At 52.8% G+C, this 16,928-nt stretch overlaps 1 protein-coding gene across 6 annotated transcripts in view; it reads right to left on the reverse strand.

The window, feature by feature from the left end:
• JADE2 (jade family PHD finger 2) overlaps positions 1 to 16,928 on the reverse strand; it is a 48,188-nt gene that overhangs the window by 10,935 nt on the left and 20,325 nt on the right. For 5 of the 6 annotated variants that reach the window (XM_023738983.1, XM_004384713.2, XM_023738981.1 and 2 more), the window contains exons 4-9: positions 12,050 to 12,207; positions 7,316 to 7,476; positions 6,378 to 6,589; positions 4,913 to 5,080; positions 3,228 to 3,344; positions 1,249 to 1,713 (exon numbers count right to left, since the gene is read on the reverse strand). In XM_023738983.1, the coding sequence (XP_023594751.1) occupies positions 1,249 to 1,713; positions 3,228 to 3,344; positions 4,913 to 5,080; positions 6,378 to 6,589; positions 7,316 to 7,476; positions 12,050 to 12,207 (1,281 nt within the window). The remainder of the gene's footprint in view (positions 1 to 1,248; positions 1,714 to 3,227; positions 3,345 to 4,912; positions 5,081 to 6,377; positions 6,590 to 7,315; positions 7,477 to 12,049; positions 12,208 to 16,928) is intronic. The other variant, XM_023738984.1, reaches the window with a different exon arrangement.

Genomic DNA, 16,928 nt, shown 5'->3' on the forward strand with positions numbered 1-16,928 from the left:
GATTAAAAAAAGCAGCTGCCTAAGGTCACACAAAGCTCCCTTAGTGCTTCCACTTAGGGCTGTTTCCTAGCACAGCCTGCGGAGAGCGTGGGCATGTGTGTCTGTACAGACTGGGGGGCACTGTGACATGTCTGATACCACATGCTCTGGAATCCTCTCTATCCCAGAGAGGAAGAGAGGCCAGAACAGCCTGCCTCATCCTTGAGTTGCCCCCAACCTGGAGAGGGGTGATCCACCAGCTGGAGGTGGCCTAGGTGTACCAGAACAGCCAAGTTTGGGGACACACTCCATTGAAGGCAGGCCCCCTCCCTCACCTTCCTTCTGAAGGATTGGGAGGAGCTGCAGGCTTTGAGGGGGCCTCCATGCACCAGGTACGCTACTCTCACTGCGTGCCCGCCCATACCCCAGCACAAAATCTTGGCATCTGTTCCCCTCCTGCTTTCACCCCAAAGCCACCACTCTGGACCCAGCCACTATCTTCTCTACCACATCACACAGCTGGGGGGCTTTCAGCCAATTCATCCATTTTGGACCCTATGACCCCCGCTCCAGGAGTGCTTGGAAGTTCCCACCACATCAGGCATTCTGCAGCTTCCTGACACACTTGGTCACCAACCCAGCCCCTGAAATCTACCAGCGACGACAGGCCCTTCCAGCATCATCCTTCCCGTCCCACACAGGCTAAGCTGCCAATCCTCACACACACTGCACACCTCCAGGATCTCTGTCTACTGCCCACATCTGTCTGTCCTGCCTGGCCCAGCACACGCCGGCTGTGCTGATTTAACAATCCTCACACCTGGGACCCAGGCTCTAAGCACAGGTGAGGGTGGCAGCTTGGCAGGCCCCAGTTCCTCCCCTGCTTCAGATTCTAACCAGAAGCTCCCGTGTTGAAGGCAGGGCCTATGGAGCCCACAAATGGAGTCAGTGGCAACTAGACGTCAGAAGCCTGGGGTCCTGTCCCATCGCTGGTGCTCCCCAGCCTCATGACCCTGAGAAAGGGCTGGGAAAGAGACTCAAGAGACTCAACAAGCTGGGTCCTCCCTATTCTCATAGTATCAGTCAGCCCTGCTCTTTCTAAGACCTGGAAGCCCTCAGCCCCTTGGCTAGCATCTCGGCAGGACCAGCGGGCCACAGCTCACAGTCTGAGTCCTGGTGAACCATGGCTAGTCCCAGGCAGTTGAGTGTGAAGTGAAAATAGCTCCTGGGATGCCCACCAGGCGGTGGGTGGGCAGCAGGGGTACTCACCCTCTCCAAGTCCTGCCGCAGGTGTGTGAAGAGCTTGAGGCGGCGGTAGAGCACGTCCTGCTCCTGCTGGGCCAGGTTGTCCACCTCGTCGGTCTTGGGGGTCAGCAGCGGCTGGTTGGCATTGGCTTTCCTCTTCAGCTTCCAGTACTGGTAGATGAAGTCAACCAACACCTCTGCCAGGTCCAGCCGCTCAGCCACCTCAGCTGGCTCTACCAGCTCATAGAAGTCTTCCTCCAGCTGCTGCAGCCGCTGCTTTCTTAGGGTCACTTTTTCTAGGTCCTCACCGGCTGGGCTAGGCTCTGCAGGTTCGGATGTGGGATCACCCCGTGGGCCCCCGTCACTGTGCTCCTGGCAGAAGGACTTGAACTTGACCTCGTCGTTGTCGGCTAATATAGTCCGCATTTCTAGGCCATGGTCAAAGGCGCATGTGACGTGAAACGCTGTGACGCAGGAAGGCATGGAGCACTGGCAGGAGAGGAAGGGCAGAGTCAGGCTGAGTCCAGGAGCAGGAAAGGAGCCCTGGTTGGGGGCGACAAGGATGTGGGGCTTCCCCTAGGGTTCTACTGAGAGGCCAGAATACTGGTGAGACCCTAAATAAAATGTGATAAGACTTACAATATCCTAAGAAGTGTGAAGCTTTGGCAGGTGGGGAACAGGGAGCCCCGGGTGATATGGAAAAGGAATGGGGCTCAGCACTGTGTATCCCGGGGAAATCAACCACTAGCAGATGACTGGGCAACTCCTCTGGGGACAAGCTGCATTTTTGCGGGGGCAAAACAGCTTTGAGATCAGAAGGCATCAAAAGAAAGAAGCTGATCTTAGCTCATAACCTCTTCTGCAATGTTATCTAAGGTAAGAATCATTGTCCTCCCTCCTCCCCACCTGCTTTATCTTCCGGGAGGTGGGGCTGGACTTGGACCCCTTCCTTTTCGTCTTGCCCAGTATGCTCAGGAACTGCCCCTCCCTCCCAGCCTCAGATGACAGCTGTGGGTGGCTGAAGACTATTTCAGCAATAGCCCATCCAACTATTAGTGACCATTTATGCTGGAGTTACAAGGCATTTTGAAGGTCTTATGAATGGGTGAAAAGGAGCCCTGGTGGCGCAGTGGTTAAGTACTTTGCTGCTAACCAAAAGATCAGTAGTTCAAACCTACCAGCTGCTCTGAGGGAGAAAGATCTGGCGATTTGCTTCCGTAAAGATTTACAGCCTTGGAAACCCTGTACGGCAATTGTACTCTGTCCTAAAGGGTCGCCATGAGTTGGAATTGACTCAATAACAACAGGTTTGGTTTTTGGTTTATGAATGGATGAGGCACATCTAGTTTTGGCAATGACAACTCTGTTCTTGGAGAGATGAGGGGGAGAAAGGATAACCCTCCACCGCCAACCTATAGACCAGAAACATCAGCATCACCTGGGAACTCACTAGAAAACCAAATTCTCAGGCTCCACTCCAGACCTACTGAGTCAAAACCTCTGGGAGTGGGGCCCAGCTATCTGTGTTTTAACAAGTCCTCCAGGTGATTCTAACGCACACTAGAGTTTGGGAATCTCTGATATGGACAGACTAGAGAAGCTCTGCCCTGTGTTGGGAGAGCGTCTTAGCTTAGCTGCAGAAGAGGTTTGATTCCTACCCCTCCCACAAACCAAGTTTGATGTCAAAAGCGAGGTCAATGTACTTATCCAGCCCACGGCACTTACTCTTGGGGAAAGCCAGAGTTCTCAGCACTGCAGTGGGGTGCTAAACCTTAGCTCCCCAGGTCCGCCCCCGCTCCCTGGAGAAATAGGGGATGGAGTAATGCCCTGCCCCAGGTGGGGACCCAGTCCCATGCCTCCCTGGCCCTCCCCTGGCCCATCAGTGACCATGGAGGTAGGTGGAGGACGGTGGCAGCTGTCCATTTCCTAGGCTCCCAGGAGTGTCCTCGGTCCATTGGCTCCCATATGGGCTCCAGCAGCAGGGGGTGCAGTGAGCCATGTACCTGGATGCAGGTGCCTGTGCACTCCTTGCAGAGGCTGCAGGACAGAGCCCAGCGGCTGGCTGGGATGTGTGAGATCTTGGTGATGGGCTCCATCTTCTCGGGGCAGCCGATGCTGACCTGGGCAGGACACAGGGAGCTGCATCAGGCCCCTCATCCCCAGCCTGCCTCCAAGGAACCCAAAGTAAGGGTTATCTGATGAAATCAGGTGGTGGGACAGACAGGGCAGCGGGACAGGCTTCAAATCCAGGTCCTTCCTGACTCCAAACAAGCATGGCTCAAAGGCCCAAGTCCCTCCTAGCTGTCCCAGGTCAACCACCTGGGTAAGCGTGTAATGTGTGCTCATCAATGACTGATTTTCAACTGTTCATAAACATATCAGAGAGTGTGCATCAGTGCACGACTGGCTGACTGTGCGTGTCTGTGACCGGGTGGGCCTTGAGGTAGACGAGTGTGTGTGTGTGTGTTTGTGTATGAAAACTCTTCCTTTCCTCCACACTTCAGGCCTTTGTTAATAGCATCTCCCGAGTTCTTATTACAACTTTTATACATTCTATTTATTCTGCTGGGTACCAGGAAAGGGCCTCATGACAGCATCTCCTCTTGCTGGGCCTCCAGGGCTCTCCTAGCGCATGGGGGATGTGCCTCTATTCAGCCACTTCCGTTCCTCCTATTGGAACAGGCCAACCCTACAACCCTCCCCTCCTACTGGGAACAGCCCATTCATCCACCCCAGAGGCAGGGCAATTCGCCTCCCACTGTCCTTGCCTGAGACTGGAAGAAGGGCCATGCCCAAAGGTCCTGAACAGAGCCCTCGCATGGATACCACACCCTGAGGCTGAGAAGGCCCCCAGTGGGGCCCTCACTGGTTCCTCTGTCCCTACTATGCCCAGCCCAGAGTACACTCTGAGGTAGCTCCAGCCCTTAAGTGCTGATCTGGGAGCAAGTGACTACTGCTGACACAGACAACTACCATCACAGAAGCCTGCGATATGAGGCCCAGCAAGGGGAGGGCCACCCGCTGACAGGGCCACCTGGCTTGCTCCCGGCTTAGGCAGCACTGAAGCGGGCCACATTCTGGGTCAGGGCACACAGCAGGGCAGGAGCTGAAATGCTGGTGAACTTCAACACTTCACATTTCAAATAAAATGGGATGGGCTTCCATGAACCTAGGAGTCTGCTAACTCACTCTCCTCACCTGGACTCAGACACAGGCCTGCCTTTCCATCCCAGCCATGGCTGGAGCAGACTCACTACCCAAATTTTAATTAGGCTCACTGCCTGATTTTCTTTAAGGTCAGTGACTCATTTTTGTTTTAAACCTGGGGCTTCACGTTGGTTGGAACCACTGCCTAGGTTTGGATGGACCCAGAACCTGCTTTCCCTATAGTCTGCTGCCCGTCCAGACCCCAGACTTGTATCCCCCAAGCTCGATAACCCCCGTCCCACGGGAACTACCATCTGACTTCTGCCCAGGTCCACAGGCTGAGCTCCCTGGGGGCTGCTGCCTGAGCTCTGCCCAGACCTGTTGCCTGACATCCTCCTGTTTTAATGCAGGTTCACTGCCTCAGTTCCTGAGGGCCAGCACTCTTTTCCCAGTGCCCTGCTGCCTGAGCTTTGAGTTCCACCTAGACCCACTTCTCCACGGGCTGTTCCCCCGGGGCGGCCCTGCCCCCACGCCTGCTCACCTCAGGAATCCACAGGGCACAGCTGACGTGCACCCACTTGGTTCCACTCCTGGTGGGCTTCAGGGCTCCTCCTCGCTTGGGGCAGAGCAGGCACTTTGGCTGGACACCCAGGGCGCACGTCCGGCACAGCCAGCTGCCCGTGGGCACCTTGAGAATCCCGTAGCAGGCCTGGGGAGAAAGCAGGGTGGTCATGAGTCAGAGTCGTTGGCCAATCCACATCGGGTCAGCAGACTGCTGGGAATGGCCTCAGTCCCAGTCCCAGCCCCAACCCTGAACTACCTTGCTATGCTGACTCCAGCCTCCAGGAGGGAGGCCTCCTGGGAAGCTCTCTGCCTGCAGAGTGTGCCTAATACGTCACCATTCAGATAAGTCCTCTGTGTTTCGCTCAGGTCTGCCCCCTGCTGGAGACAGTCACTTTAACCAGAGGTTCAAAATAGGAGATGGACTTCAGGAGGGTCCACGAAGCCCCTTAAGTTGAATACACAATTGAGGATATATACTGCCTAGGGACAAGGCCCAGAGCTTTCATATTATTTACACAGAGATCTGTCAGCAGGGCTCCTTCTGTCATGCCTTGGTCTTGGGAGACATGTGGACCTAAGAGTTGCTGGGGATATGAATGTACAAGAGGTACACTACCTACCCACCTGCCAGCCAGGTGAAGCCCCTGACTCTGAGCTCCCCAGCAGCAATTCCATCAGCAGTGGGTTTAAGGGCAGCCTCAAAGTCAAATTCAGAGTGGCTTTCCCAGAGAGGGGTCCCCTAGGTCCTAGTCAGGTCTTCTGTAAACAAGGCCCAGAGATGCAAAAAACCTAGCAATCTGGGGCCCACAGTCAACAGGGGGGCTGGTTAGGCCACATCTGGTTTATACCAATAATGGTAACAAGTATTTACAGTCTCTGTCAGTTAGTATGCTGTTTTAAGCAAATAACTTGTAGTAAGTAACTTAATCCTCTCACTGTTATTTATGGTTGAGGAAACAGAGGCCCAGAGAGGTTAAGAAACTTGCCTGAAGTCCCACAGCTTGGGAAGGGTAGAGCCATGATTTGAAACCAGGCAGCTCGGCTCCAGGCTCTACCCTCAATCACTGCACTGTGCTGCCTCTTTGTAAGTACAGGATGGTGAGGAGCAGAGGAGCAGGGCTGGGGGTGGGGGGGTGGGGGGTAGAGGATGGGGCAGGTACTCCGTGGAGAAGGTCAGAGGGGAGTCAAGAGAGAGGATTAAAAGAACACCCAACTGGAGTTTACTTAAGTCTGGCTGGCAGGGCTGGGTCAAGTGGCCCTGGGTGTCCCTGGCACCACGGGGTACTCACACCATTCCCTTCCTCCTCCCTAGGGGTCTTTGCTCACAGTGGCCCAGTGCTCCTACAGCCAGGAAGATGAGCTCCAGGCAGAGGGATGGAGGCCTGCCCAGGCAGTGTGTGTGTGTGGTGTGTGGGGTTTAGGGACATTAAGAGGCTACCCACCTGGTGCACACAGACATTGCACTTGTCACAGAAGACCATCTCGTTGCCATCCTCGCCTTCGGGAGAGCGGCACACGTCACAGACCACATCCTCATCATACTCGATGCCCAGCCCCTCCTGCGTCTCGATGGCCCGTGCCATGTTCTGGTGGCACAGTGTCTCCAGCTCTTCCAGCACACGCTCTAAGGTCAGCTCGTCCAGCTCCGGCCTCTCTATAGGGAGGACAGAAAGGGGAGGGTGTTAGCAGCCCAGGCTCCTTGGAGCTCTGAGGAGCACTCAGCTCTGGGGGCTGCAGGAAGTCAGGACAGATGTACAAGAGTGTTCCCATTCATCAGCTGTGTGACCTGTGAAAAAGCAGCCACCGACTCTGGGCCTCAGCTCCATCGTCTGAAACGGAATGGGCTGGACCAGGCTATCTCCAAGGCCCCTGTCCACTGTGGAATTATGACTTCAGACAGGCTGCCTGAGACCCCACAGGCAGATCACCAGATGCAGGGGAGTATCCCTGGGATGCGGCCGGCTCCACAGAGAATCCACTGTATTGTGCGTATGGGGGGAACCTCTGAAGGTGGCTGAATACAGCAGAGCTGGCCCTTCCTGAGACATGTGAGTGGGCTCCAGCCAGGAGCCCTGACCAAGTGACCCAACTGACCCCTGGTCCCATTTGTCACTCTAGATTCATATGTGTTCCCTTACTCTTCATGCAACATTGATGCTTACTACAATAGTCCCCAGAACCAAGAATGGCAACTACATACTATTATTTTTATACAGACATCAAATAATTTCTCCAATCTACAATGGAGTAGGGACCCCCCGCCCCAGATCCATGCCAAAGTCCAGTCCTGGCCACTGCCCTTCTGAGATAGGATGCTGAGGTTTGGGAGACTGCCCTCCCTGTCCCCCCAATCCCATTCTCAGCCTGAAGGGTCACCTACCCATCTCCTTGAGCTCTGAGTTGATGAGCTCCAGCCAGTAGGCATCAATCTCGTCCAGGTCATAGCGGCTGCCCCCTGGCCAATCAGGCTGGGAGCCCTCACCAAGTTCGGAGCTGCTCAGGGACACCTGGGTAGGGGGGCCTTCCAGCGATGGCAGGATCCTAGGAAGTCAAGAAGGGGTGTCATGAGGGGAGGGACCCTCACTCAGCCTGCCACCCTCCCTGGGTTTAGGGAACTCCAGCAAGCACTCCTGATCCTCACCAGCTGGCTGACGAGTTGGTAGGCAAGTGAGGCTGGCAGACTTTGATGCCAAGCAGCCCCCTCCCCCATCTCCTACTTACATTTCCTTCTGCCCACCTCCTTGCCCTGCACAGACTCAGGTGACTATGGGTAAACAGTCAGGACACTGAAGATCCAAATGGCTCAGGGGCAGAGTGGGAATGGGCTGATTCACAGCCCTTGATCACTCTATAAACATCCCAACTGCCCGGGGCACATCTCCACTAGCCCTCCCATCAGGGGAGCTGGGCCTGGGCTATAAAGCCTAAGGATCTGGATATGCCCTCACCAAGCCTGTAGGAGGCGTCCCAAGTCCTGACCTGGGCTACCCCTGTGCCAGCCACTGTGGGACAAGGGGAATAAGGCCAGCTGTGTTTCAAGTTCTTCGGCATACCCCTCAAGACTGGGAAGGAGCCAGGGATTGTCCCATGCCTTCACATGCCACAGCCCCTCCTTCACCAACAAACTGAAAACTCCATGGTCTTGAGTGGCCCTACCCAGCTACATAGTTGCAGCCCAGGGTGACTCTTTCTAGATAAAAAGTCACAACCACCAGAGGGGACACAGCGTTGCCAGCACACCTTGCACTTCCCCTACATACAATGTTCCATGAGCAGGTGGTCTCTCACTATAGTGTTACCCAAAAACTGGAGAACCTGGACACAAAGATGTATCAACTACAGGGTCCCACCCCCAGCTCAGCCCTCCCTTGGGACCTCGGCTCTGTCTCCCAGGTTGCTGGGAAGGGCCCTGGCTGCAGGGTGTGGTGGACTCAAGTCCCAGCTCCATACTTCAATGTGTGACTATGGGCAAACCACTTTTCTGTGGCCCAGTGTAACCATCCATAAAATGGAAAAGCAATTAACAGTACCCACCTTTTAGAGTTGGTGTGAAGATTAAATGAATTAATACATGTTAGAACTCTTAGAAAAAAGTGCCTGGCACAGAGCAAGCACTGTATGTGTGTAAAGAGTATGTATTTTAAGACCTCTGGATATCACTTGTCACTTTCTGAAGTGGAATACAAGGGCTTTTTGCTTTGGGAGGGGACAGTTTCCTCCCTTGGCTCAGCTGTGTGCTGCCCCTCAGTTCCCGATGCCAGTTCAAAATGCCAAACCCTTCCCACCACCAACCAGTTGCCATGGTTATTGTTGGGGAGCCTGGCCTCCATCTGGCCAGCCCTGCCAGGGCAGAGAGGCCCCTCGCTTGCCCAGGAGAGGCCTCCTGGGGGTTGAAGGCAGGGCTGCCAGGGTCTGTGACTCAGCTGCAGACTGGGGAGGGGAGGGCAGGACCGTCGATGGCACAGAGACATGGCTAAGCTGTGGGGCGGGCTCTTGGGCTCCAGGAAATGCCCCGGGTGTTGGCAACAGGAGCATGAAGGATGAAGAAGACAGAGGTCCAAACAGGGAGGGAAGGATGCCCAGATGAGGCTGAGGGGTCAGGGAGAAAGGGAAACAGTTTGGCACTACCTTCTGCTACGCAAGGAGGACAGAGTAAGGAAGACCTTAAGCAATGATAATAGTGTCACTCCTCCTCTCCAATAAGTGATTCCAAACAGAAGTAATACTATTAGTCCAACAAGTTCTCATTTCCATGTGAAATAACACATTCTTTAAAAAAAAAAAAAAAAAAAAGCCCCTAATTTTGTTATGACTCTGCTTTGCTTGTGCCCCAAGCATGTGCTCAGCCTGGCTTCTGGGCAACCCTCCTCTGAATGCCCACCACCTATCGGCCTAACTACTCATACCTGCTGACCCTGTTGGCTGCCACCTGGCCAGGCCTCCTGGGGCCCCCATCCTCTCTCTGGGGAGCTCTGAGGCTCACACCACAAAAGGCATTTCCTGTGCTTCCTGGAGCTCTCCCCTCCATCTGTTTGGCCCCTTGTAGCTCTGGCTGTGAAGGAAGCTCTCCCACCAGGCATGGACTGACCTGATCCTAGGCCAAGGCCTCACCCTCAGCCAAAGCAGCAAGGCTGAGGTCAGTTGGAAGGAGGTGGGTGGGGCTGAGATCTGGGGGAATGGGATGGGTTTCTACCCCAGAAGACCAGATACCAGAAGCCTGAGTCTTTTGGCTACACAGAGCAGACCCTCACTCAGCTCATGGTCTCGGGGGAAACAGGTTCTCCCATGAGGTGGACAAGAAGAACCAGGCAGGGAGGGAAGGACAGAGGCAGACTGGGGTAGCAGCTGGGGGAGGGCAGTCAGAGCCAGCATCCCAGGGTGACCAAGGCACAAGGCTCTCTCTCTCTCTCTGGGCCTCACGGGGGCACCCCGGGCTCCTTCCCAGGGCCTCTGATTTCCTGACCCAGCCCACTAGGCCCCAGCGATCATTCAGGGAAGTCCCTAGAATTTCCCGACTTCCTCATCTATGATATGGGGACAGTAATATGTACTTTATAGGGCTAATATGATAATTAAATGAGAAAATGAACGTAACAGGCTCAGCTTAGCAAGTACTCAGAAACAAAAGTCTTATAACAATTATGACCATGGTGACTGCTGTGTTGGCTTGCCAGATGAGGGCTGTGTGGTAGGAGAAGCCCACGAGGATGGAGGGGCTGGGCTGGAGAAACGGGCATGAGCTCATTCCAAGGGAACACCTCCTTTCCCCCTCCTGCCTATCCCCTCTCCAAAGAGCATGGGCAGGCTCATGTTGGCTTACGGCAACCATGCGTATGCTGGGAATGCACCTAAACGCCAAAGCTGCCCAAACACGTGCACTCCTCTTGATGTCAACAGATAAGACACCGTACAGGCAGACTGAAGCAAAGCTACTGGTGTGGAAGCATCTGCAGTTAATTACCCAGGCCAGCAGAAGTTTCCTGAACCACCTGACATTGACATCAAGGAGGGGGAACAAGACTGCTGGGTCAAGCCTGATCAGGGATCACCTCTCTCTGTCCAGCTGGTGGCTGGCCCCTCCCCTGCTGCCCTGGGCCCTGGCATGTGCCAGGGACTGTGATGATAATTTGGCATACACAGTCTCATCCAATCCTCATGACCACACGGTCAGGCAGGTACTGTTAATATACCGATTTTACAGGTGAAGAAACAAGCTCAAAGTCTTCAATAATAAATAGCTCTTGAATCTGCAGAGGCAAAGGTGTGAGATTGACTGGTGGTGTGACCCAGGTTTCTGACTCTGGGCAAGGGTGTGGAAAATCGATTCATTCTCCAAATCCCACACACACTCCCCATGGGGCCCTCAGGTTCTCTGGAGAGGCCTGGGCTCCCCTGATTCTCAGAGGGCTTTGGATAAGTATTGGTAGGCATCTGGCCCTCAGGAGTGGGTGGCGGGAGACACTGGCGGAGGGCTGGTCCTTCTCAACACACAGTCCTCATATAGCTCTGAGTGGGGACTCGGGGTCTGCTCCACCTCTGTGATCTCATGCCCAGCACAGGGCTGGCATCGAGCAGGCACTCTGTATATGAGCGAGCCAGGGGTGTGGCTGCCAGGGAAGCAATAGTGCCAGTGTCAAGGGAGGTGATGGCTGCAATTTTTGTCCCCGGCTTGGTCTACACGGGCCTGAGCAAGAGCCATGGAGCTACCAAGGCCATAACTAGACTGCCAATAACCCAAACTGCTCAGCCAGGCCACATGACTGTAATACGGGGCCATGAGGCCCCTCTGCTCCAAGACATGACTCGGAGGGTTTCCCAGGGTGCAGAAAGAAGCACTTGGCTGAACTCTGTAGCTGGAGGCAAAGCCCGTGCCCATGTGGCTGCCTCCTGACAAAAGCCTCCAGCCACAAGTAGGGCTCTCTGCCTGACAAGAGCCAGAATGCTTCGCAGCCCAGAGAAGACTCATCCTGACCTGGCCCTGGCAGAGGCCCTCCTCAGAGGCTGGTAGTAGCCACCACATCCTGAGCATCTGCTGTGTGCTGGGCCCTTGAATCTTCCTCTAAGAATCTGTTGAAAAGTTTTATGAAGCCAAGAGCATGGCTGCCTTAAAAATGAGTTAACAGTCTGGTGATTTCCCCAGTAAAACCTGCTTTTGGGACCCAGTTTCGATCTACTTCAATCTAATCCATGGCCAGTTTCTATAGACACCTTGCTTGTGCCTGTGCCAGGCATTTTCTACACCTTGTTTCTCTAAATCATCTCAACAATCATATGACGTAGGTGGTGTTATCATTTCCCCTTTACAGACAAGGAAACAGAGGCCCAGAGAGATTAAATTCCTGGCCCAAGGTCATACTGAATCTGAGTGGCAAGAAGCAGGATTTGAACCCAGGCAGTCTGGCTCCAGAGTTAATCCTAAGCCTGAGCCCTTAGCCTCAAAGGTCAATGCAGGTATTTCTGCAACATTTCAGTGGTTTATGGGACAAAAGAATCAAATATAAAATGGAGATGGTCTAGAAAGGAAGCCCAGGACTGGTAGGTCCCTCACCCAGGGAGCAGCCTCCCGTTGCTCTCCTTGTCCCTATGGGCTCCCGGCCTGGGCCACTCCGCTCACCTCACCACAGGCTCTGGAATGGCCTCTGCCCCAGCGGGCACCTGCACACCTTTCTCCCACTCCTGTCGCCATGGATCCGCCAGGATGTAGTAGTCATCCGGGCTGAGCTGGTATGAGTCCGGGATCTTCATGGCTGTGATCAAGTCTGTCCGAAAAACCTGTCAGGAGCAAGAGCGGCTTCAGACTAAACCCAGCACAGTGCTTTGCAAACAGTAGATGTTCAATAAATGTGTTGGCTTGAATTCACATGTGTTCTGACCTATTAAAGGACAGAGTTTGAGTGATGAATGGGGGTAGCACCTAAGGGCAAGGGAAAGACTTGCAGAGAAAGGCAAAAACTGAGAAAAAAACGGATGGCTGAGAGGCTTCTGTGAATGCAATGCTGCCATTAAGTGACTGTTTAGGGAATTTCCGTTGAGGCTTAAAAGCATGTTGTGTATCTGCAACCAGGCATAAGAGGAGGTGTGAAAGAGCACAAGGGTTGAATGCCAGGACCTTATGCAAATAGCTGAGGGTGAGGATGGGGCTTGGGGCAGCCTAGAGAATGGCTTCACATTTGTCAGGCCCCTCAAGGTCCCTCAAGAGCAGGGATACCATGTCTCCTAACTCTCCAGTGACTCTACATTACCACCTTCTGTGTCTGCTGAGGAAGGAGTATAGGCTTGTCTTCTATCTTCATCAAGCTCATCCAAATCCCCTCCAGCCAGGCCATGAGTGGTCATACACCATGTGTTGGTTCACTTCTGATACCCGCTCACTCGGGGAAACTGCTCTTTCCAACAGTGCCTGTCTATTGCTCCCCCTCCCTCCATCCCAGAACAATCTCCACACTCAGCCCCAGCCAGCGCTGGCAATGCCGCCTGCCCCAGTTGACTGATCTCACTGTGGCCCCCACAAAGGACTGTCGTGGGACTTGATGGCACCTCTAGACAGCATGAGACTTACTCAGGTACCAAGTGATCATCACTTGAGAATCACAAGTTAAAGAAGAATTCACATCTCTGAGTCAAGAAAAACCACTTCAAGGAGAACACCAGGCCTTAGATGAAACTCCAACCCCACCCACCCCAAATCAGCACCCACTGACATGCCTGGGGCCAAGTCAGCTCACACAGCCTTCCAGAGACTCAGGAGACACGGATTCAGTGGTAACCTCTGCCTGCTAGAGGCCCAACTCGTCGGCTGTGTGGACCTCATTTGAATCAAGGGCCATAACCACAAGGAAAAGACTGGAATGGGAACTGGTGGCTGGACGCAGCAGCATCTTGCAGAAGAAATCTAATTAACCTTTGCATCTAGCTGGAGAGGGCCGTGGCTTGAAAAAGGTCAAGTTTCTTGAAGACTCTATTTGCTGATATAATTTAACTGTTAAGACTAACACCCTAACATTTAATTAGGGTGCCAATGTGAAAAAATTAAAATGAGATTACAATTAAATGCTAATTAAACAGAAGATGGAATGTGGCTAAGATTTCACAGCCCTGATACTTTGCATATCTTATTAGCAAGCAGTAAGACAGCTAATACAAGAGCACAGACTCCAGTGCTGGGTGCTTTTTGGTGTCCTGTAGCAACCTCCCTTTTCTGCCTGGGGCCTTTCCCAGCTAAGGCCTTGGGAGACTCTGCCATGCCCAACGGGCCCAGGGCTGGGTTACTTCCCCGTGGGCCCCAGCACAGGAGCAGGGGTGAAGGGAACCCAAAGTGGACTCAAGGCTGCCTAAAAGTTCTCCAGAACCAATCAGGTCAAGGGAAGTGGCATCTAAAGACCTGTTGCCCTCAGATGACACAGGGAACCGCCCACCTGGGATAGCCCATAATCCTGCCCCAGAAATCAACCCTTCAGAAGCCCTGATACTGTTGCCCCTCTAAAGAGGCCCAGGTGAACTGGAAACCTCTTGCTCTTCCCTCATTCTCAGCTATAGTTTAAATGTCACCTCCTGGAGAATTCCTTCCCTATCACCCCGACTCAGGGAGTGCCGACTGCCCCTGACAAAGATACTTTCCATCCTACCACCTTCCTTCATTTTCTTCCCAGCACTTATACTCCTGAAAATTATCTGGTTCATCCATGTGCTTCTTCCCCAGCCACACTTGTCCTGTTGGCTGTATTCTCAGGGCCTGGGATGGTTACTGGCACATAGTTGGCGCTCAGTAAAGAGTGGCTGAGTGATGAATAAATGTGTGAATGAAAGGGTCTCCCTGGGGAATTATCCTTTGAATTTGAGGCCCCCAGATGGCTCCTACGCAGTGCTTTTTGAACCTCTGTTGACTAGGTGAAGCTCTGGTGGTACAGTGGTTAAGCATTCGGCTGCTAGCCAAAAGGTCGACAGTTCAAATCCACCAGTCACCCCTTGAAAACCTACGGGGCAGTTCTACTCTGTCCTGTAGGGTCACTATGAGTCTGTATCAACTCAACAGCAACAGATTTGAGTTTTTATTGACTGGGTGCAAGGAGCCCTGGTGGTGCAACAGTTAAGCACTCAGCTGCTAGCCGTAAGATTGGCGGTTTGAACTCACTCAGTGGCTTCATGGGAGAAAGATATAGAGATCTGCTCCCACAAAGATTACAGCCTAGAAAACTCTATGGGGTAATTCTACTCTGTCATGGGGTTGCTGTAAGTTGGAAATCGAACCAAAAGCATACAACAACAACACTGGCTGAGACACCCTGTGGATACAACCAGAGGCTGAAATCCTCAACCATGTGAACCCAAATGCTCTGTCTGCAGGGACTGAAGCCCAAGGACCAGTGGTCAGAAAGACCAGAGTGCCAAACCACACCAGCGGAGGGGCCCTGACCTAGGCACAGGCTTGGCACCAAGAACTTGGGGCAGGAAAGGATCCTGGGCTCAACTCCAGAGGCCCCTCATGTTGTGGTTAGGGAAAGTCCAGAGAGGGAGGAAAGGCATATGGTTCCAAGACAGTCCGCAGTTTTGTCCTGTGTCACCCAGGGAGCAAGTGGCAGACACTATGGACCCTTTCAGGCAGACGATTCATGGAAGCCCAGGGAGGGCAGCACGCTCATGATGACATCAGACGACACTTAAAGAGCACTGGGTACCGAGTACCAGTCTAAGGACTATGCTTGAATTTATTATCATCTTTTAACCAACTCTGTGAGGTAGGCACTACCATCATCCCGATTTTACAGTTCAGAAGCCTGTGACTCAGGTTAGTTAAGTAACCTACATTCAAGGTCCTACAGGTTGGAATTGGCAGAAGAGCCCAGGATAACACTCCCGAGCCACTGCACCCTCCCACCCCCACCATGGGCTTCCCTGCTCCTTCCGGCCACATGCTCATTGGGGTTTTCAGACTTGGCCCAATACCCTGAGTTAACTTTAGGCCAAATCGGATGGTCTCCCCAAAGGCTGGAATATGCAAACATGACGGCCCTTGCAGGTCCCAAGCCCTCCAGTGGCTCTCCACTGCCTTCAGGAAGAACTGCAGGTCCTTCCTGGGACCTCCCTGGCCCTGTGGCCACACAGATTCACTGGCAGCCTCCCCAGCACTCTTTGCCCTTTGCACGTGGAGTACCTTAGCTGGCATACTCTTCTCCCTTGCCCAGTGGGCTGGCCCATTTCATCTTTAAGATCTGACTCCATCCCACATCTTCTCTGGGAAGCCTTCCCCGATCCCAGGCTGGGTTCTGTGCCTCATATGAATCCCACAGCCGCTGTACTGAATCTCCTGGTTTCTCGCTATGTCTATTCCATTAGAAGATAAGCTCAACAGGGTCACGTGGGGTCTGGCTGGGTCTTGGCGCCGGAGCCCAATGAGTCTGCCACCACTTTCCTTTGTTATTGCTCAAGGCCATGGTTGGTCACAGCTGGGCAGCTGGGTATTCCATACCTACCAAAAGAGCCTCTGGATATTAATGTAAAATCTGTCCACAAATATGGCAACCTGACTGCAATCTGAACTCCTTTTTGTTTTGAATTGCCGCGGGTTAGGCTTAGGAAAAAAAGCTCAATTATTCTCGTAAAACTTCTTTGAATTATTTATGAAAACTAAAAAATAAAATGGACATTGATGAACGGGAGGCCTTGGCACCGTGAGAAAGTTGGGAGCTGAAAAACAAGTGATTTACTTACAATGTGAATGTTTACTATTTTTCTGTCTTTTGGCAGAAACTGACCAATTGTCTTTAAAGGTCTGCTGCCTAGCAACCAAGTTCTGCTGAGCTGCTTGGGAGATGTTAATTGTAGCTTCTTCAAGCAGTATGAAGAATGTTTAAAGGTCTAAAACACTAACTTAATAAACAATTTGAGTGCTACGGGTACCACTGCAGCCCTAGAGAAGCTGAAGACCCTACTCTGCCCAGATGCAGGGACACTGCTCCAGAAACACACTACCTTGTGGTTATGGACTGAATTGTGTCCCCCAAGAAAATGTGTTCTAAATCCTAATCTCTAGGCCTGTGGTTATAATCCCATTTGGGAATGGGTTGTCTTTGTTATGTTAATGAGGCAAGATTAGTGTAGGGTGTATCTTGAGTCAATCTCTTTTGAGATATAAAAGGGATTAGACAAGCCGGCAGAGCAGGGTCGGGGAAGACACATGCCAGGACATATGGAGATCTCCAAGGAACCAGGAAGCAGAAACTGAAGAGATAGAGGACCTTCCTCCAGAGCTGACGGAGAGAGAAAGCCTTCCCCTAGAGCTGGCAACCTGAATTCGGACTTCCAGCCTCCTAACTGTGAGAAAATACCTGTTTGTTAAAGCCACCCATTTGTGGTATTTCTGTTACAGCAGCACTAGATAACTAAGACACTTGTGTTTGACCCTCCACTCCCTTTTCCTCTGAGATTGAAAGCTACAACCATTGAAAAATCTAACTTTCTGTCCCCATTTCCCCAGGAAGAACTAAAAACGGGAT

Source organism: Trichechus manatus, unplaced genomic scaffold, assembly GCF_000243295.1.
Source record: "Trichechus manatus latirostris isolate Lorelei unplaced genomic scaffold, TriManLat1.0 scaffold00127, whole genome shotgun sequence".
Classification (NCBI taxonomy): Eukaryota; Metazoa; Chordata; class Mammalia; order Sirenia; family Trichechidae; genus Trichechus; species Trichechus manatus.